The sequence below is a fragment of the Pseudonaja textilis genome, chromosome 2 (assembly GCF_049901715.1).
Source record: "Pseudonaja textilis isolate UNSWEBS1 chromosome 2, rPseTex1.2, whole genome shotgun sequence".
NCBI lineage: Eukaryota > Metazoa > Chordata > Lepidosauria > Squamata > Elapidae > Pseudonaja > Pseudonaja textilis.
The window spans coordinates 55,637,986-55,657,612 of NC_141991.1; the positions used below are offsets into that span (position 1 = coordinate 55,637,986).

General features: G+C 38.3%; 2 protein-coding genes across 4 annotated transcripts in view; both read right to left on the minus strand.

Annotated features, from left to right (window-relative positions):
• The window catches only part of CNBP (CCHC-type zinc finger nucleic acid binding protein), a 549,700-nt gene that overhangs the window by 431,811 nt on the left and 98,262 nt on the right, over positions 1-19,627 (minus strand). The window lies entirely within an intron of this gene.
• On the minus strand, positions 7,381-18,293 carry HRH1 (histamine receptor H1). 2 transcript variants are annotated; one of them, XM_087923927.1, is made up of 2 exons: positions 18,164-18,293; positions 7,381-9,066 (listed from the first exon to the last, which is right to left on the minus strand). In XM_087923927.1, exon 2 carries the CDS (start codon positions 8,966-8,968, stop codon positions 7,520-7,522), a length of 1,449 nt encoding a protein of 482 aa, XP_087780053.1. In that variant the 5' UTR covers positions 8,969-9,066; positions 18,164-18,293; the 3' UTR covers positions 7,381-7,519. The 2 variants fall into 2 exon arrangements, with proteins under 2 accessions (XP_087780053.1, XP_026577225.1); XM_026721440.2 differs by having other exon boundaries at positions 18,160-18,242.

The window sequence follows — 19,627 nt, forward strand, 5'->3', positions numbered from 1 at the left end:
GCTTCAGATAATTGTTTGTTGATGGTATAGAAGGAAGCCATGTAGAGATAGTCCTTGAGTTACAACAGTTTATTTAGTAACCAAAGTTACAATGGTATTGAAAAAAGTGACTTATGACCGTTTTTCACACTTAAAACCATTGCAACACCCCCATGGTCACACGATCAAAATTCAGATGCTTGGCAATGGACTCATGACAGTTGCAGTGTCCCAGGGTCATGTGATCATCTTTTGCAACCTTCTGACAAGCAAAGTTAATGCAAAAGCCAGTGTGATGATCCAGGATAGGATACAAAACAAACACAATCACAGAAAACAGGTGAAGCCCCTTTTATTCCTTCAGTTTGCTTCCAAGCTCCGAATATCTTTGACTGAGGACAAAAAAAACTCCCACACAGTTACATGTAGAAGGAAAAAAGTAACACAAACCAGGCAAGATAAGGGCTGGAGGATGTCCACAGATAATACACACTGGCAAGGATGCCAAACTCAAGAGAGGAACTATAAACTAGAGATGTTTGCATGCCAGTGTGCAGGTCCAAACTCTTATTCAGTTGTCACACCTGTAGTCCATGAAGAGGATCAAGGCCCTCTCCTCCCAAGGAGACCACGTCTCTTCCTTATCCTCTCCTCCCTATGTGCCCTAGGATGGATAGGGGATGGGCCTAGATCCTCCTCTGACTGATCAGCCGGCCTCTGCCCTTCCCCAGCCTCCTCCACAACCTCTGGAGCCACACTTCCACTTTCTGTCAGCTGTTCCTCCTCTCCCTTAGAGTCAGTCTCCATTGGGGGCATGACAGCCACATTCACTTAACTCGGTTACTAACTTAACAACTGCAGTGATTCACTTAACATCTGTGGCAAGAAGGGTGATAAAATGGGGCAAAATTCACTTAATAGCTGTCTTGCTTAGTAACAGAAATTTTGGGATTATTATAAATAATCACACTGTAGTGTGTGGCTGAAAATTTTAGTGCACAGTCGGATCTTCTGTCTCTAGAAAGTCTTCTGCTAGCATTGCATTTATACTTGAGCAGCATCTCTGTTATCTTCTTAGACAGTTTTGAATAAACAAATGGTCTTTATTTGTATATTGGTTGGTTGCTTGGTTGGTTGGTTGTTTCCTTCATCATGGTGGTCCAAAAATAGTCCAAGTTGTTGAAATAATCCCTTTTCTATCTAGAGCCAACTATGGCAATTGTAAAATATCACTCATATGCCATCTATTTATCAACTGCTATGTTCTTTGGCTTTGGTGTCATTCAGGCTGTCCTCCCACTTTTCTCTTTGTTGCCTCTATAGCATAGCAACTACTAAAAAATTCAAAACCTTGTAAACAGTTTTCTAACCTGTAACATGGCCTGCATTAATATGGGTTTTAGAATTCTTACAGACAAATTAGATACCTTTTTATATGGTATAATAGTTCCTCAGTCAACGCTATTCTTTGTAGACAGTGTTATGTACACTATGTGGAGGTATTGGTTTATGATATGACCCTTCAAATTTGATATTCAAGGTTTATATACAGTTTATGTACAGTTCTTTATTTTGAAATATTTATATCCAGTGTCTCATTTTTTGTTGTTGGACTTCATTACAACAATCATTTTAAAACTGTTGTATCATCCCACGTGAAATGAAAAATATACTCCTTTTCACTTTTGCATACAAAAATACCTAGAATAACAAATAAGCTTCACTGGAAATCATTTCAGACAGTCACAGAAATGAATTCAATCAGTGAGGCTGCTCCTGACAGAGTTCTAGTATCTTAACCCTAAATTTAATTTGAACGAAGAACATAAGATAATTCCTTCTCCTATTCTGCTAATTCCTACTCTTTTCTGTGGTTTTGCTACTGAAGCAATTAAGAACTGACTCTAAAATCAAAACCTAATAATTGCCTTTGAAATAAGCAACTCGGGATTATAATTCTAGTATCATCCTTGTAATCAAATTTTGTGAACCTGGCAATTTTAGGAATAAGGTGTTAATCAGGGTTAGGGGTTATAACATCTATTTGCTTTCTCATGAATGCAGCAAGACCATTTTGAACATAGTCAAGGTCATGTGTCAGGCATATTTTAACATTCTTTTAATGGTTTCAACCTTACAATTGTTTTTATACACAATCGTATTAATATGTTAAAATATTCAAAAGACAGATCATACATTCCATTGACTTAGAAACATTTCATTTATGACATTCTACATCTGTTTTTGATTTTATCAGTTCTGACTTTTTAAGAAATTAGTTATAGCTTCATACCATTCAAATTTGCTTGTAAATTAACCATGATCATTATACATTATACTTAGTCCTGGATTAACCACTAATGAGTACATGGTTAAGACACCAAGGGAAGGGTGGGGGGGCACTACAGAGGTTTTCCTTTAGTTATTATGTCCTTAACTCTTTCACTAACATATTTGGCCTTTGTTTTCAGCACTTACTGAATTTAATGTCTTGTCAGTTAAGCAATGGGAGAGCTGAGGATCTTCATTGTTGGGTTGTGCTCAGGACATTGCTTGGATTTAATTGTGATTAAATCATGATTATACCATATTATATAATGAATGTGTGACTTTCCCCCCTTTTTAATGATTATGGTTGTATACACCGGCCATTTATCCATATACATTCTAAATTTTCTATTTTAGAAAATTTGAAATTTAGGCACTTTTGATTGCTTCATTAGATGAGATAGTTTGAAACAAGAAAGAGGAGCAGTAAGTTAATATTTTTATTTGACTCAATTTCTAGCCCACATTTTTACAAAATTAACTGTAAAAAACTTAAAAACAAATTAAAATTCAAACTAAAATTGCTTAACAGTTAAAGGCCTAATAAAAAAAAAAAGTTTCTTCTTTTATCTAAATGCCACATCTGGCAAGAGGTGAACTCTGCATTTTATCAGGTGGGAACAAGATGGGTCAGTAGTGCGCCCTTAGAAAGATTTCTCCATCAGAACCCAATAGCAACAAAAAGATAAACCTTAATGGTTCAGGTAGCCTGCAAGCCATTTACAGCTTTAAAATAAGGTAGCTGTGTAATCAATTCCTAGTAATTAGTAATACTGAACTGTGTCAACCTTTTTACTCGAGACATTCTAGATATTTTTCAAAATTTTAGGAATAAAGATGGCACCTATTTAAAATGTGAGGAACTTGTCAAATTCAACCAGCTCAGGAAGAGTCACAAGTGGTACTTAGCTGTTAATGTTATTCTTCAAAGATTTCATATACTCTGGATCCAGTAAAAATAAGGATTTGGGAGCACCCCAAGTTGCAGATCTCTCCTTTCAGATGAGCGAATTATTATTCCAACTAGGATGGACCTTATCCCCCAAGTCCTGTTTCTGAATGACTAAAGACACCTCTATTTTCTCTGAGTTAAAGGTCTTGCCCCAACAGGTATACATAGTGCTGACAGGATCTCTTGGACAAATAAGCGTGTAAAGTGTGCCTCTAAATAGTATGATGATTTAAGATTGGTTTGTTTATAAAGTTCACTGTGACCGTAAAAGAATTAACATCCTGGTAGGGTAAGAGTTTAAAAGATTTGTGTGTGTGTGTATGTGTGTGTGTGTGTGTACGTACATACATATTGTTGTGGCTCGCCAGCAGCCAGATTCGGACAATTAGGAGGTTGGGGAGGAACATGGACCAGTCCTGGAGTCTGGGGAAAGCTCTGACCAGTGCTCTGCATCGGAGCAGAGATGGAGCCGGGGCCGTCTGACAGTATCAGCTGCCTTTGGAGTCGGACATCAGTGAGGCAGAAGGACATCTGGAGCCTGTTCCCAGTGTGTGCATACACAGAACTGCCAGAAGAAAGGAACAGCTAAGGAACAAGGGTCGACTGCAGAGTAAAGCCACAGGTGGACAATGAATGGCCCCTCCCATAGGGTATAAAAGAGGAGTGAAAGGGGAGTGAGGTTTTGCAAGAGACAATTAGTTTATTTGAAGATCTGTTCCTGCCTTCTTGCCTTGTATTATCTGTTACAGTGTGGCCTCTGAAAGATACCAGCCTGGCACCTCTCCAAATCTGATTATGGTCTGTAATTGTGAAATATCTTGAAAGACTGTTGGACGGGACTTTGCTGGAGAGGAATTCACTGTAAACTAAATAAAAGGGGTTTATTGGGACGAGAAGTCAGCTTCTTGCTGTTAGAGAAGCCTAGGCCAGACTCGGAACACACACACGTATGCATATATGTATATGTACACATACATGCACACACGCTTGGATGTTGGTGGTAGCTGAGAGCAAATGAAGGAGGAAAGGCAAGACAAAGCACTGAGAAGATCAGGGTGGTAAAATCTGGTACACTGGGAACTGTTGAGAGGACAGTGTGAGCCAATTTTATCCTGCTTATCCCATAAACCCACTCACGCATTCCTGCAATTTCTGTTTCAGCAGAAATCCAGTGCAATAAAAATGATCCAAGTTTTATTTCTGCCAAATTGTGATTCATCCGGAATAGATTGATGAACTTCCAGAACACAAAGCATTTGCTTTGAGTTACAACAAAGCACAATTTTAGACACATCCCTACTTAAAAGGAAAATAAGAGGAAATTAATAAGAGGAAATAATAAAACACTACATGTGCCAATAAAATATCAAGAATTAAAACCAAACTAGGCTCAAGATTGATTTCTCTCTCGAGAACGACAGCAAATTTGAGAAAGGACTTTTGCTTCCTTTCTCTGCCATCTGATACTATTTTATCAGTAAAAGCGGTTTAGAGTTTAGAACAGGAGTGTCAAACTCAAGTCCTCATGGCAGCATCATGTGACATATCGGGACTTTTTTCCCCTTCACTAAACTGGCGTGGGTGTGGGCAGTGTGTGATGCCTCCAGCCTGCAGACTGCGAGTTTGACAGCCCTGGTTTAGAGCATCATAAAATACTGGATGCAGTGAAAAACCATAAATTTATTATTTCTATTTATCAGCTCTTTGGAAGGTGGTAGCATTAGAAAAACAAATATAAGGCAATGGCATATGATACCATTTTCACGAATATATAATTATTCTTTGCCTTAAATTGATATCCTGAAAAATAGGAACTCATATCTCGTGGAGCTTAATATACATTTCAAGCAAATGTTTTCCAACCTGCCAATGGTTCATACTGATTTTCACCAATATTAAGTATTATTGAGTTATCTGAGATTTTGTAAGACTTAAAGTCTTTCTTTTAAAAAGCTTCCCTAATACATGGAAAATATATCATGATATTTGAAAAAAGATGCAGGAAGTTAATGTTAAAGTATATATTTATTAATTATACTGAGTTTTTTTTAAAGTTTATTGAAAATTGTTCTTATTAAATGTTAGACTTCCTTTCACAAATATTGAAATTCAGTTTGGGAATCAGATTTTCAAATTTCTAACTGATAAAGAATTATGTTTTATGTGTGCATAATTATATGTAAAAAGGACAAAAAAGAGCATTTCAGACATAACCATTTATGGTACACATTCCACTAGTTTTATAATATATGAGAAATGCTCATGACCCAGAACAAAGAGTATCCAACTCTTTCAGGAATATGCTATTATATGGATTTTCTAAAGACAGACATCTCATACCAAGACACAAAAGTATGTTGTTGTAGATCTTATTCAAACAAATTAAACAGTGTTGTGAGTGCTGATTACTAGCTTTTTATTATTTCTTTGGGAAAATTTATCTATTTTTTTCAGCATGATAATTTTCTGAAAACTGAACTGAAGAGAATAAAATTCAAATTGAAGGAGGGGGAGGCAATTAAAAAAAAATACTGAGTTCCAAAATGGCCAAATCACAAATGAAGAGAGAAAAATATCCCCCAGTGCGTCCTGGGAGAGAAAGTCGAGCAAAGATTCCGTTCTATTTTGTGCCAGAGCAAGCCTGTCATTTGGGTCGTTTGTTTTAGGCAAAATGCATCATTAATAGCTCAGAAAAGCTGGTGATTTTTTTAAAAATAGGAGGACCTCTTGGATTCCCTTGAAGGGGCTCAATATTTAGAAGGAACAATGGAAGCTTCTTGGGAGGCAAAGTAAAAGGATAGGCAGCATCTTGCTTGGTTGATCTCGAAAAAGCTATTGTTCTAATTGTTTTTCTAAAAGCTAATTATTGTTCATAATTAGCATTGGTCAAGCAGACAACAGTTCTCAAACTACAACAATTTGTTTAGGGACCATTTGAAGTTACAACAGTGCAGAAAAAAGTAGCCTATGACCATTTTTCACACTTGTGACTGTTGCAGCATCCCCGTGGTCATGTGATCAAAATTCAGACACTTTGCAATGGAGTTGAGTTTATGACGGTCATAGTGTCCTGGAGTCATGTGATCACTTTTTGCAGCCTTCTGACAAGCAAAGTCAAATGGGGAAGCCAGATTCATTAACAACCATGTCACTAACTTAACTATAGTGATTCCCTTAACAATTGGCCAGAAGGGTCATAAAATGGGGCAAACTCACTTAACAAATGTCTCCCTTAGCAACAAAAAAATTGGGCTCAATTTTGGTTGTAAGTCGAGGACTACCTGTATCAGAAAATAGCAGGTCTAGAGCAACAGTGGGATTCAAAAAAATTTACTACAGGTTCTGTGGGTGTGCCTTTGTGGGCATGGCAAGGGAAGGTTACTGCAAAATCCCATTCCCTCCCTACCCCACTAACCTGCTTTCCAGCTCTGTTCTCCTGTGCAAGGCAACAAAAGAAGACCCAGCCGGTCAGCTGGGACTCGGGAGGTAGAGAATAGATGGGGGCGGGGCCAGTCAGAGGCGGTATTTGCCGGCTCTCTGAACTAACTCAAAATTTCCGCTACTGGTTCTCCAGAACTGGCCAGAACTGGCTGAATACCACCTCTGTCTAGAGGTTAAAAAAAAAACCAAAATACTTTGGCAAACTGGTCCTGTATTATTGCACAGAAAATGGCATGCACATGCATGAAGCAACCAAAAGTGGAGCCGGAATGAGATTTTGTCTTTACCATAAATCAGAGCTGAACTGAAAATATACATGAACAAGATTGACCCTCTTTGATAACAAAGGGACAATGAATTTCCTGACACAGTTTCCAAGCTGTTGGTAAATAAAAACTAAAATATTATTAAACAGTTTAAATTTATGGTGAATTGTTTTTCTGGAGAAAAGTCAAATTAGAAATAAATGCTCTTTTGAAACCCCTGAAGTTTCAGGAACACAAAGACTACTATAACACAATATATATACACATTTGAAAAAGTGGCTGTGGTAAATTAAACACTGATTAGAATGATCAGATATAAAAGTTAGCATTTAAAAGACATGTTAAATAGTAATATATTTCATTTTAGCTCAAATTTCTTTTAAACTATAAAATCTACTGTTAAAAAGACCACAAACCACTAGAAAACAGCTCTTTTAAGACACACAAACCTTTGTTTACTTTTTTTTTTTACAAGATTTAAATAACACAGATTTCTTCCTTTCAACATAAACCTGCTGATCTGTCCCCAATATATATTTTTTTCTGCAATAAGTTAAGTTTTAATATGAAATATCTTTTTGAAAGCCTTTTTGAAGTTTTCATTACAGAGTGGGTATATAAATGGGTTTAATGTAGAATTCACATAGCCAAGCCAAATCGTAAACATGTGAAAAGGACGGTTGTAACATATTTCACAAAAGGCCATGACCATAAACAATACAAAATATGGTATCCAACATAGCATAAAAACCACCATTATGACACCTAACTGTTTGGCAGCCTTTCTGTCCCTGTTCACGTGCAGCTTTTGACTCTGGAAAACAGACTGAGTACGTAGCTTTCCCCAAGTCTCTTTCAGGTAACAGAGACTGAGAGGATCTCTTCTGTTAGAGTATGTCTGAGGAAAATGTTGCTCAGTATAAGAATGTTGCTCTCGGGGTGGATCTGAGTGAATTGTAGGCAATGATCCTCCTGCAAAACTCTGCCTATGTGATATTTTGCCTAACTGGGAGATAGGATTTTTTATATGTTCAGTACTGTTACTGACACAGGCATATTTTTCCTTTGTATTGCCTAACTCAAAATCTTTCTGCATTATAGCTAGAGGGAAACAGTTAAGCTTTATTACTTCATGGTCACTTCCTTTAGGAAAATCCTTCGAGATTTTAACAAAACTGCTTAATGGAAGGTTAGCTTCCCTCATTTTGTTTTGCTCATTTGCACTGAAAGAAAATCCTCTGTCTTTATTGGAGCTTTGGGAACAAATCTTTTGCATTTCCTGAATCTTTCCATCATGCACACTCATGTTGTTAGAGTTACCTCTGTATGATCCATTTATGAGCTGCCGATGCTGAAAATGCTTACAGACAGCCCTGTAAATGTTTGCATAGAACCACAGCATCAGCAACGACGGCACATAGAAGTTGATTGTGGCTGTCAAGACTTTAAACCATGTGGTTCTACAAAAATCTGTTTCACATACATTTTCATTGTAAGTTCTGTTATGAATTGTCATATTACTGTGATCTGTGAATTTTCGCCAGCCAAGTATGGGAATCACCCACAGGAAGGACAGCAGCCAAGCTATTGAAATCATGACTGAGGCTCTAGTTTTGGTTCTGTACTTGAGATATTTTAAAGGCTGTTGGACTGAACGGTAGCGATCTACACAAAGTATGAAAAGGCTGAATATAGAAGCTGTGCTGGCTACATAATCCATTGAAAGCCAAAACAGGCAAGCTTTTCTAGTCAAAATCCACTTATCCTTCAACAAGTATACAATGTTTAGTGGCATCACAGCTGCACCAACTATCACATCTGCACATGAAAGACTGACAATATAAAGATTCCCAACTGTCTGTAGTTTCTTTTCTGTTTTCACTGCATATAGGACCAAAATATTCATAACCACTGTAATCAGCGAGATGGTTCCCAAGAATAGTCCTAGGACAGGTTGAACCTCTGTAGAATTCCTGTTTGTGCTTCTGTCTACGAGACACATCCTTTGACTCAAATTCGATGAAAAATGACCCCCCAAAAGTCTTCAGAGTTCTTGTCTGGTGAACTGTTGGGTCAGTTTCTTTTGTTGCTTTGATCAATCTGAAAATTAAAACAAATGTTTCACTACTGCTGTTCCTTGAAGTTTTTACAGCTATAAAGAAATAAGTGAGTGAAGTCAAGAATAAATATTGCAAAAATATTACATAGTAGGAGCCTGCCTCCAAATTTCTTATCCAAATATCTTATGTCCAGAGCCTTCCAAGCCATATGGTATTCATCAAGAGTTTAAAATACCTGTTCCTGAGCCAAATGGAAGCTTTCCTCTTACTCTCCATTCAAAGGAGAGAGTATTTCCTGAGTATTTCCAGAACTGTGATAATTTTAAATCTAAGGTCCAGAAAGTAAATATATTTGTAAGTAGCATATAAGTGAAAGATCTGGTTCTACTTTTACATAGGTAACAAAATAGATACTTTCTCCGCTTCTGACATCTACCAGGATAAAGCAAGCATGTTATTTTCTACTTCTATCCAAAAATAAGATGGTGCTTATAAGAATATGAGACATGTTCACTGCCATGAGTTGACAAAAATATATTTTAAAAGGCACGATTGAGAGAGAAAGAGAGAAGGAGTCAGGGAGGGGGAGAGAGAGAGAGAGAGACTGATTTTGCTATGGATATATGACCTAAACCCAGATAGAACAAGGTCATAGGGGGTAGTACTGTGCTGTAGATTCCTTTTACAATATAATTGACCCAAAACAACAATTCCTAATCACATTCAGAAAAAGAAGATAAAACATTTTCATAATCAGGAACACTTTGAACTGGTTGTAACAATCTCCCCTATCATGTTCTAAAGATGCATTGTCTGAATTAGAGAACTATGATGCTTAGATTATCTTATGAATGATGGGCACCTACAAACAAATGGATGTTTATATGTGTGGATTTGATTGCAGATAAAAAAGATGTTTACTGCTGTAGCACCATCAAAGCAACTATAACTTCTCCTAAACCGTGATGGCGAACCTATGGCACGTGTGCCACAGGTGGCACACAGAGCCATTTGTGCTGGCATGCAAGCTGTTGGCAAACTTACCTCACTGCGCATGTGCACACCTCACAGCTGATTTTTGGCCAGTTTGAGGCCATTTTCACCCTCCCGGAGGCTTGAGGAAGACTTCTGCAGGCCAAAAACTAGGCCCGCTTCATCACTTCCTGTTTTTCCGGAAATACCAATGTGTAGGGGGTGTGCATTGCATTCTGGGTGCTGGCACACAAGCGCACGCACAATTTTTGGCACAGGAGCCCCAGAAGGTTAGCCACCACTGTCCTAAACTCTATACTGCTGTTAAGGACCGGCTAATATGTTGCCAAGGATAAAAAAAAACAGTTCATAACAGAAAATGTGTTGAAAGGGAACTTGGAGATCTTCTAGTCCAATCCCTTGATCCAATCTCCAGTGATGGAGACCCACAATATTTGGAGGCAAGCTGTGCACTGATTAATTGTTCTCACTGACTGGAAATTTCTCCTTAATTTTAGATTGGACCTCCTTTTGATAAGTCTCCATCTGTTATTTCTTTATCCTGCTCTCAGGCACTTTGGAGAGACAAGGAGAAGGAAGAGAGGCAGGAACAGAGGTTCAGGCCATGAAGCATCATAGATAGAATTCCAAGATCAGAAGAATCAATATACAGTATTTCTGTTTCCTGTTGTTGACAAATTATACTCTGAATTTTAATTTTTTTTCTGTTGTACTTTTTCACTTATTTTTTTTTAAGCACTTTTAAAATAATGATTATATTTTTCTCCTTTTGTTTTTTCTCTTTTTCTGTTTTTATTTTAAAAGAAGGTGAGGACTGAGAAAGAGGGGAAGAGAAGAAATGTGGTGGAAAAAAATGAGGTTAAAATAGTCTTGTAAGATTTGTTTTTGATAAATTCATTCTGATTCCTGGTAATTACTGCATTTGTTCAATGTTCTTACAGATTGGTCTCTGTATGAATTACTTAGAATATTCCCCCCAAAATGATGTCAGCCTCATTAGTCTGCAAATTGCTGAGTCTTTCTTTTCCTCTTTTTTGAAAGTATGGGCAACATTTGTTCTCTTTGGCACTTCACCAATTCATCAAGATTTCTTAATAATAATAATAATAATAATAATAATAATAATAATAATAATAATAATAATAATAATAATAATAATAATAATATATAATCATTCAGGGCGTCAGAAGTTATTTCACAGACTTAAAGTACAATTCTTCTAGGCCTGGAGATTTAAACTCATTCAGAATAAACAGGTATTCCGAATGATGTTTCTATCACTCTCAACTTTCACTCTTTATCCTATTTTTCACAGTTTCCTGCTGGACCACATTAGAATTTGTCCTTCGTTATTTCCCTTTTATTTTGAATGTATCTAAAGAAATTACTGTTTTAGCATCTTTTGTTAATCTTGACTCATTCTGAGCTTGCTTTCCTGACACTAGCTAGAATTTTGGGCTGACTATGCTATATCTTTTCTGATGGGGATCTCTATTCATTTTCCATATGCTTTCTATGCACACTTTTTATTTTTCACTTATCATTTTTTATGTAGCTACATCTTTTACTGTTTTCAATTCCTGCTCCTCCTCCCTCCCTCCAGAATTGTTTACAATTGGTCTTTTAGAAAAGTGCTGTTCATCTTTACCTTCTTTTTCCATTAACTTCTCCAGCTGCTCTAAATTAATTAAAGCCCATTTTTAAAGCCCAACTTTTAGTTTTTCTTAAGAACCAGCAATTCCAAGTATTACATACTAATTTCCCCCTTAGATTCCTATTGCTACTTTTTCTATGGCTAAGTGTTCTATATAAATTAGTATATTATCGAGTCAATGATATGTGAACCTTTTGTGCATTTATTTGGTGATTGGTGAACTGTAATAGCAACGTTGGTCAAACATTTGCTGAAAGGGCCAAGCCTGTAACAGTCTGCCTCCCAAGTGATGCTGAAATAATTAATCTAAGTAATTTTTATTCATCACTGTAAGATCTGCATTGAAAGAGCTATGGCCTGCTTTTACAAGGTGTTATGTATACCTTATCCTTTGTTGAGAGGATAGAAATTATTTTTGAAATGAGAGTTGTAATCCTATGGACACATCTGGGACGTGTTTTTTTTTTCAAAATAAGTATGTAGAGGTTTACAGTCCATCAGAATTAGCAGTTTAGTTACTCTGAATTATAACCTCTGGAGTTAATCTGTCATCTTGTTTTATGATAGGCACAGTGGCTTGGATCCTACATTCACAGGGTTTTATGCATTTGTGTGTTTTCAATCAAAAAACACTCCTGGTGGTGAAAGGAAGGTGGTTCACCAGTCAAATCTATCCAGTGGTGGGATTAATTTTTTTTTTACTACCGGTTCTGTGGGCATGGCTGGTGGGTGTGGCAGGGGAAGGATACTGTAAAATCTCCAGTCAGAGGTAATATTTGCTGGTTCTCTGAACTACTCAAAATTTCCTCTACCAGTTCTCCAGAACTGGTCAGAACCTGCCGAATACCACCTCTGAATCTATCCCCACGTCATCCCCCACCAACTTGAAAAATCATTCCCTTTTCTTTCTGTAGTTTTCTGGGCTTTTTTCTGGGGTAATTTGGGAGTTTAGTGAAAACAAAACATTTATTTATAAGTTTATAAGATAGGATTTATTTATCTGTTTATGCAGGAGACTCTGAATGGAATAAGTATTCACCTTTATTTTTGATTTCCTGGAAATATCAGAAGTAGTTTTACATTGAATCAGTTAATTTGATCCCTACAGTTCAATTTCGTTGATGCCTCTAGCTAAGTTGTAGCCCTATCCTCCCTCCCTCCCCCTTGTGTGTGTGTGTGTGTGTGTGTGTGTTTAATCTTGTATCTTTACCATGGAAGTTATATATCCTGCTGGGCTGCTGGCAATGGTTCCTTCTTTCCTGAGCAGGCAAATACATTTGAATGGAGCATGACAATTACATAGTCCCTGGTTCTATAATATAGGGCTCAGTCATCTCCCCCATGAAATCACTAGAAGAATCAGTTTGCTGATAATATTAGTTGCACATCTCTATGGCTTGCTCAGCAGAAGTTGCAGTGGAAATTTGGAGGAAAATTGTGAGAATCTGTTTTGAGAGAAATAAGCTGGGGCTTAAGCCTGACAGAAAGAATGGCTGTTGATTTGGAAGACTAATGAAAGCAAAACTTTTGCCCAGGTTTGGGTAGTGTGCCAACAGCTACCTTTTTGAGGGTGAGAGACAATAACAATACTCATCCATGTCCATATCTTTTTTTTCAGTGGGACTACATGAATTTGCCCTTAAAAAAACCCCAGAAGCTATAGTTGGTACAAAATGCAGCTGCCCACCTGACCTGCAAGACCCCTGAACTGCATTGACTATGGGCTAGCTTCTAAGTAAAGTTCAGATATGTTTCTTGGGGCCTATATATAATATATGGATGGGATGTGTTTATCTTTGAGATCATCAATTCCAACCAAGATTTTCCACCCAATGCAATCTAGCACAGAAGACATTGCGTGTCTCCACTCATCAGGAAATAAACTGGGTGGGCACTTGGAATTGAGCATTCTGTTTATTGTTCCCCACTTCCACAATAGCTTACCCTCATGGAAATGATAGTTCCTTCCCTGTTAACAGGTAACAATCAGAGTTGGAAGGGACCTTATAGGTCATCTAGTCCAATCCCCCGCCCAACTGGGAGACTCTACACCATTTCTGACAAATGGTAGTCCAATCTCTTATTGAAAGTCTCAAGTGATGGCGCTCCCACAACTTCCAAGGGCAAGCTGTTCCATTGGTTGATGGTTCTCACTGTCAGAAAGTTTCTCCTTATTTCCAGGTTAAATCTCTCCTTGTTCAGTTTCCATCCATTGTTCCTTGTCAGGCCTTCGGGTGCTTTAGAAAATAGATTGACCCCTTCCTCTCTGTGGCAGCCCCTCAAATATTGGAAGACTGCTATCATGTCTCCCCTGGTCCTTCTCTTCACTAGACTCGCCATGCCCAGTTACTGTAACCGTTCTTCATATGCCTTAGTCTCCAGTCCCCTAATCATCCTGTTGCTCTTCTCTGTACTTTTTATAGAGTCTCAACATCTTTTTTATAACGTGGTGACCAAAAGTGGATGCAGTACTCCAGGTGTGGTCTTACGAAGGCTTTATAGAGTGGTATTAGTACCTCCCTTGACCTGGATTGTATCCCTCTGTTAATGCACCTTAGGATTGCATTAGCTTTTTTGGCTGCTCCTGCACACTGCTGGCTCATATTTAGCTGGTTGTCCACTAAGACTCCAAGATCCCTCTCACAGTTACTGCTATTGAGCCTGGTTTCACCTAGTCTGTATGTATACTTTTGGTTTTTCTTGCCTAAGTGTAGGACTTTACTTTTCTCTACATTGAATGTAATTTTGTTAGATATAGCCCAGTGTTCTAGTCCAGAGGTCTCCAACCTTGGCAACTTTAAGACTTGTGGACTTCAACTCCCAGAATTCCTCAACCAGCTTTGCTGGCTGAGGAACTCTGGGAATTGAAGTCCACAAGTCTAAAAGTTGTCAAGGTTGGAGACCCCTGTTCTAGACTCTTAAGATCCATCTGGATCTTGAGCCTATCTTCTTGGGTATTAGCTATTCCTGCCAGCTTAGTATCATCTGCAAATTTGGTAAGTTCCCCTTCTATTCTCTTCCCTCATCTAAGTCATTAACAAAGATATTGAAGAGTACTGGGCCTAAGACAGAACATTGTGGCACCCCACTGCTTACTTCCCTCCATGTAGACTTAGACCCATTAAGGACTACTTGAGTAGGGTTTGTCAGCCAGTTGTGAATCCATCTAGTGGTGGTGCGATGTACTCCACTTTTTTCACTTTTTGTTAAACTACTGTTTATCCATAAATGGTTTGGGCACTGAAAAAAGAGGTTTATTAGTTTATTTTTTTTCCTGGTAGTGAGAAAAGGACATTATTGTTTTTATTGTGGATTTGGGCTTTGTATGGACTTTGATTATGCACATATGCATTTACTTGTATAACAACTGTGTTTTGTTATGTTTCATGGTGTCGTAAACTTCTTAGACAGACTGAGGAGGTACATACAAGTCTTAGTATTGTAACTATCTATCCATCATTCCAGACTTCTCCAAGATCATTATGGGACCTAGGAGGCTCACATGCAAAAATTTAAGAGTATAGCTGTTGTATATATAGTTTTACTTCTAACATTAGAAAAAATGTTACTGGGAAGAAAACAAGCAACTGCAATCTGTAAAGCTCAATGTAAAAGTAGAACTGATCCAAATTTGAACCGTACCGCTCTTTCTCCTATTTGTGCTTCATGAGCTAGTATCACTCATTTTTCAGCAGGAAAAGCAGCTGACACCTGTATGTTGTTATTTTAATGGACCCCTGCTCTCGTCCTAATTGCTTTTGCTGCCCTTGCTTGATTTACTTTCTGAAGAAGAGAGTATTGGATTGAACTGAATTGTAGCCTGCTAGTGTTCCTCTGCAAATGTTCAAATGGAGAATGTGTTTCTTTTGAGTATCTTATACAAATACTAGAGTGCTCAGTTGGACTATATACAGAATTTACATTATCAGTTTATCTAGTACTTGTTTTAGTGAACAGTTATTCATTGTCAAAGCAATAAACACTTTAACTAGAACAGTCCACCAAAACTTATCACTCACAAGAAGTGTAGTTATAAGTCAACTAAATGTCAGCTAGCAGAGTAATTGGCCAGCAAGAAAAAGTCTATTTTGCTACAGTGATGCCTCAAAACTATTTTGGTTAGCTCAAATATTTCATATTTTCCATAATTGATTTGTCTTCCAAACTTAATTTGGAAAAAGTATAATTAAATAAATCAAAACATGGAGCACTCTTAACACAGTGTCACAGCCAATGGTTGTCAACATAAATAGCAAAATGGGAATTCATGGCTACTGTTTTAAAAAATCCTGTCATTAAAAATAAACAGTGAAACAAACATGTTTCTATAATATTATTCTTTCTCTAATTATGTCCAAAGGTTTAGCTATAATAGTGACACCTTGCAAAGACTTTATGTTCCATGTATATAAATAGCATTTGTTTATCTCTCAGTTGTACACAGAACTTATTTCTGACTCTCCAATTAAGGAATTTTCCAGGAATCCCAATCATACATAGAGTTATCCAAAATAATTACATGCAGTGTGTATTTATTGGGGAGGATGAGAAAGGGAAATGTAGGAACATTATGGTGCCATCTAAGCACCCTGTTTAGTCTATGGTTGGTATATTTATAATAAAAGAATGTAAGCAGATCAATCCATACCACCTGCACCACATTGCAGATGCCCTCCAGAAAAACCCTGTCTCCAGCCTCTTCCAGAAGAAAAGGAGATCTTTCAGAGTGTTGGCACTGCCACTGAAAAACAATTGCTTCAGATGTCAACCACTTCACCTCCTGGAATTCAACTACTTATCCTGACATGATTACAGCAGTTAGACTGGCTCCAGTGAGAAGAAGTGGCCCTGTATGTTACCTGGAGCCAAGCCATAAAAATATATATGAGTAGCATTTGAATCTGTGGGTTTGCAAATGACAGAAGACTTGTTTGCTATAAAACATGCAGCCATTTTCTCAGGATTTAGAAAGAGCCCAAATAATGGCAGATCTAATGATGAAAAGAGAAGTCCACCATCCCATTTGCCACCCCCACCCCCCCCCCAGCAAACCAACTTTCCCTTGTTATTCCCTGTTTAATAAATTTTAGGAAAGTAGAAAAGCAGCTAACACGCCATTTTGTTGCTTTTTTTTTTCCTGGACAAAATTAAGTTACTTTTTCATGATATGAAGCTGCATAGAGTAATTATATTTGTTCACAAAGTAATTATTGTGATTTCCGCTGAATTGAATTATCATAGCAGAATTACATTTTACATGAAATAAAGACATTCTACACATTCAGAATAATTTTCTCCACTACCATTACATAGTCTTAGATAGTCACAAATTTAGTACATGATAAATTAATATGAAAAACAATTTCTAACTTCCATTTCAACATATGTTACATCTGAAAAATTTCTTGTTCAAAGACCAGAAAAGAAATACTTTCCACTGTAAGTCATATTGTAAACTTTCTTAGAGTTGAAGTCATATAAGACTTGGGTGGGTACTCAGACACTTTAAATTATATTTTACAATATATTAGGCTAGGCTGTGGAGTCGCCAAAGAGAAGAAGCTGTATAAAAACTTCCTCACCAACACAAGCTTTAACAAATTGCAAAACAAAATAGGATAGATTGGTAGTTTAGTAACATGCAACTTTTTACATCCCTAACCATTATTTTCAGAACTGTTTCTTCATGGTCATGATTGAATCAACATGAGAAAGCAGAAGTTTTAAAATAGTTATATATTGGATAAAATACTGATACGGCACAATTTTAATCAGCACAATTATCCCTTCCTTAAAAAAATTAACAGATACTGAGGCATCAGATGAGGTAAATATGTTATTGTGTATTGTTTCACTAATCCATAATTTTTGCAGGCTGGCCCTAGTCTTTTTTTTTTCTGTCTGGGTAAACCGCAAAATAATACAGACTATACAGACTAACTGTATAGTCTGACTACTGAATTGTACTTCAGCAGTGACTCAAAAGGCTAAATTGTGGCGCATAGAACAAGGATTGTGGAGCAATTTCAAAGGCAGTCCCATCACTCTGCCCGAAAGTAGGACATACATGCACTGAAAATGAAAATAAAATGTTGCAGCCTCAATCCTTGGTAGGAGAATTTCAGCCTCCTATTAGGGTTACTTCAAAGAAGTTCATTCTACCTGAACTTTGGACGATCCAATATCAAATGTTATCAGGGAAGAAAGGCTCAAAGTTCAATCCATAGGATGCCAAGAGTAAATTTCACTGATTCCACGGGAGAAATGAGTTTGGATTACTGCCTGCATAATGGTGTTTCTCATCAGTATGATGAATATAAGCTTTTAGTCAGAACTGAACAAACGATGGTTCTACTGTAATCCTGGCTCATTTAATTAATTGAGAACTGATCATTTCCAGCCCTCGAAAGGGAGGGAAGATTTATCCGACAGCTACCCATCGTTCCCCAGTAGCCTAAACTCTCCTCGACTGCCAAGCTTACTTACCCACCTGGCACTGAGGCAGAAATCGCTGAGATGACCTGGGGTAACGCAAAGGGTTTCCAGAAGCTTCCCAGAGTTGAGAAGAAGAACAGGCGAAGAGGCTTGCAGCACCAAATCAAGGGGGAGCTACGCGTCGGTCCTGTTCAGTCGGGATCTGAGGAGCGGAGGGAGACCGAAAATCCCGCCGCCCCGAGAGAGGCATTCTCCTTCCTCAAAGGCTCGGCTCATGTATGTGACGGCTTGCCTTTTACTGTCGGGCAAGACTACCTCAGTCCGCCCGGAGGTGCGCTAGCTGGCGGCGGGGCTGCTCTCGCCCGGCAACTCAACCCCTTCCAGGAAGGAAAAGTTTTCTTTGAAGTGCAGAAGCGTCGTCTCTCGGAGCCTCAGAGCGAGATGGCCCCAAATGCCTTCAATAAAACGGTCCTTGGCTTTGCTTGAGGAGGGAGAGCTGTCGAGTTTCCAACTACTAGCTGCTTTTCCGAAATGGGGAAGTGGCGGGGTTTGACAACTTGAGGGCAGGAGCTCCTGAGGTGTCTGCGCACTCCGAGGAGGAGCAGCCTTCCATCTCTGACCACCTTCGGCGTCGATTGATCCGGTCTCTTCCCCCCACCCCACCACCACCCGCCACCCCAACACCCAAGCTTCAGCTAAATGAGCTCTTCGTCCCTTTCCACCATCCCTCTCTTTTCGGACGAACTGACCTTCGCCTTCCGGGAAATAAAATGCGATGGCCTCATCCTCTCTCTCAGCACGCTGAAGTATTTTAATTCCTCTCTTAACACTTTCCCAAGGGCCAGACAATCTACACGTTGGTGACCTGATATAATTCTCCGAAGGTGGCCCACATCTGATGGAGATTGATGAGTCTGGGGATGTGTGTGTTCCTTCTTGAGGAAAAGAAGCAAAAGTGTTTCTCTTGGATCAATGTTTGAGAGACAGGGGAAAAAAGGGGGTTGGGTCAGCTAGATTTTTAAAGCAACGTTTTCAAAATCTAGCAACGCAAAGCACATCTCATCCTGGAAATTAGCAAAACAACAACATTGAAATAAACAAACACTCAGCCAAAAATGCTTCTGTATCACTCTTATGAAATGATGCTAAAGGGGTGGGGGGAGACAACCTCACAGGTCTTCAGATATAATGTCAACATACACTGTATTCAGTTATAGTATTTCAAATGTAATGTATTCTCTGTCAATGGAGATTGACAGTCACCGAGGTCATAGTTGTCCCAAAGGTGCTTTTTCAAGAGGCAACTGGACTTTCTGGATTTTCTTTGAAGACGTTTCACTTCTCATCCAAGAAGCTTCTTGAGCTCTGGTGTGGAATGGAAGGATTTATACTCCTTGCAGACAGTTGGTCATTTGCATCCTTTTAGAGAGTCCAGGTCACCCAGAAGTTTACCTGTTTCATCCAGGTTACCTGAGTAGTGCAAATGGGTGTGGGGCCTCTTGGAACTGTTGAAAGGACT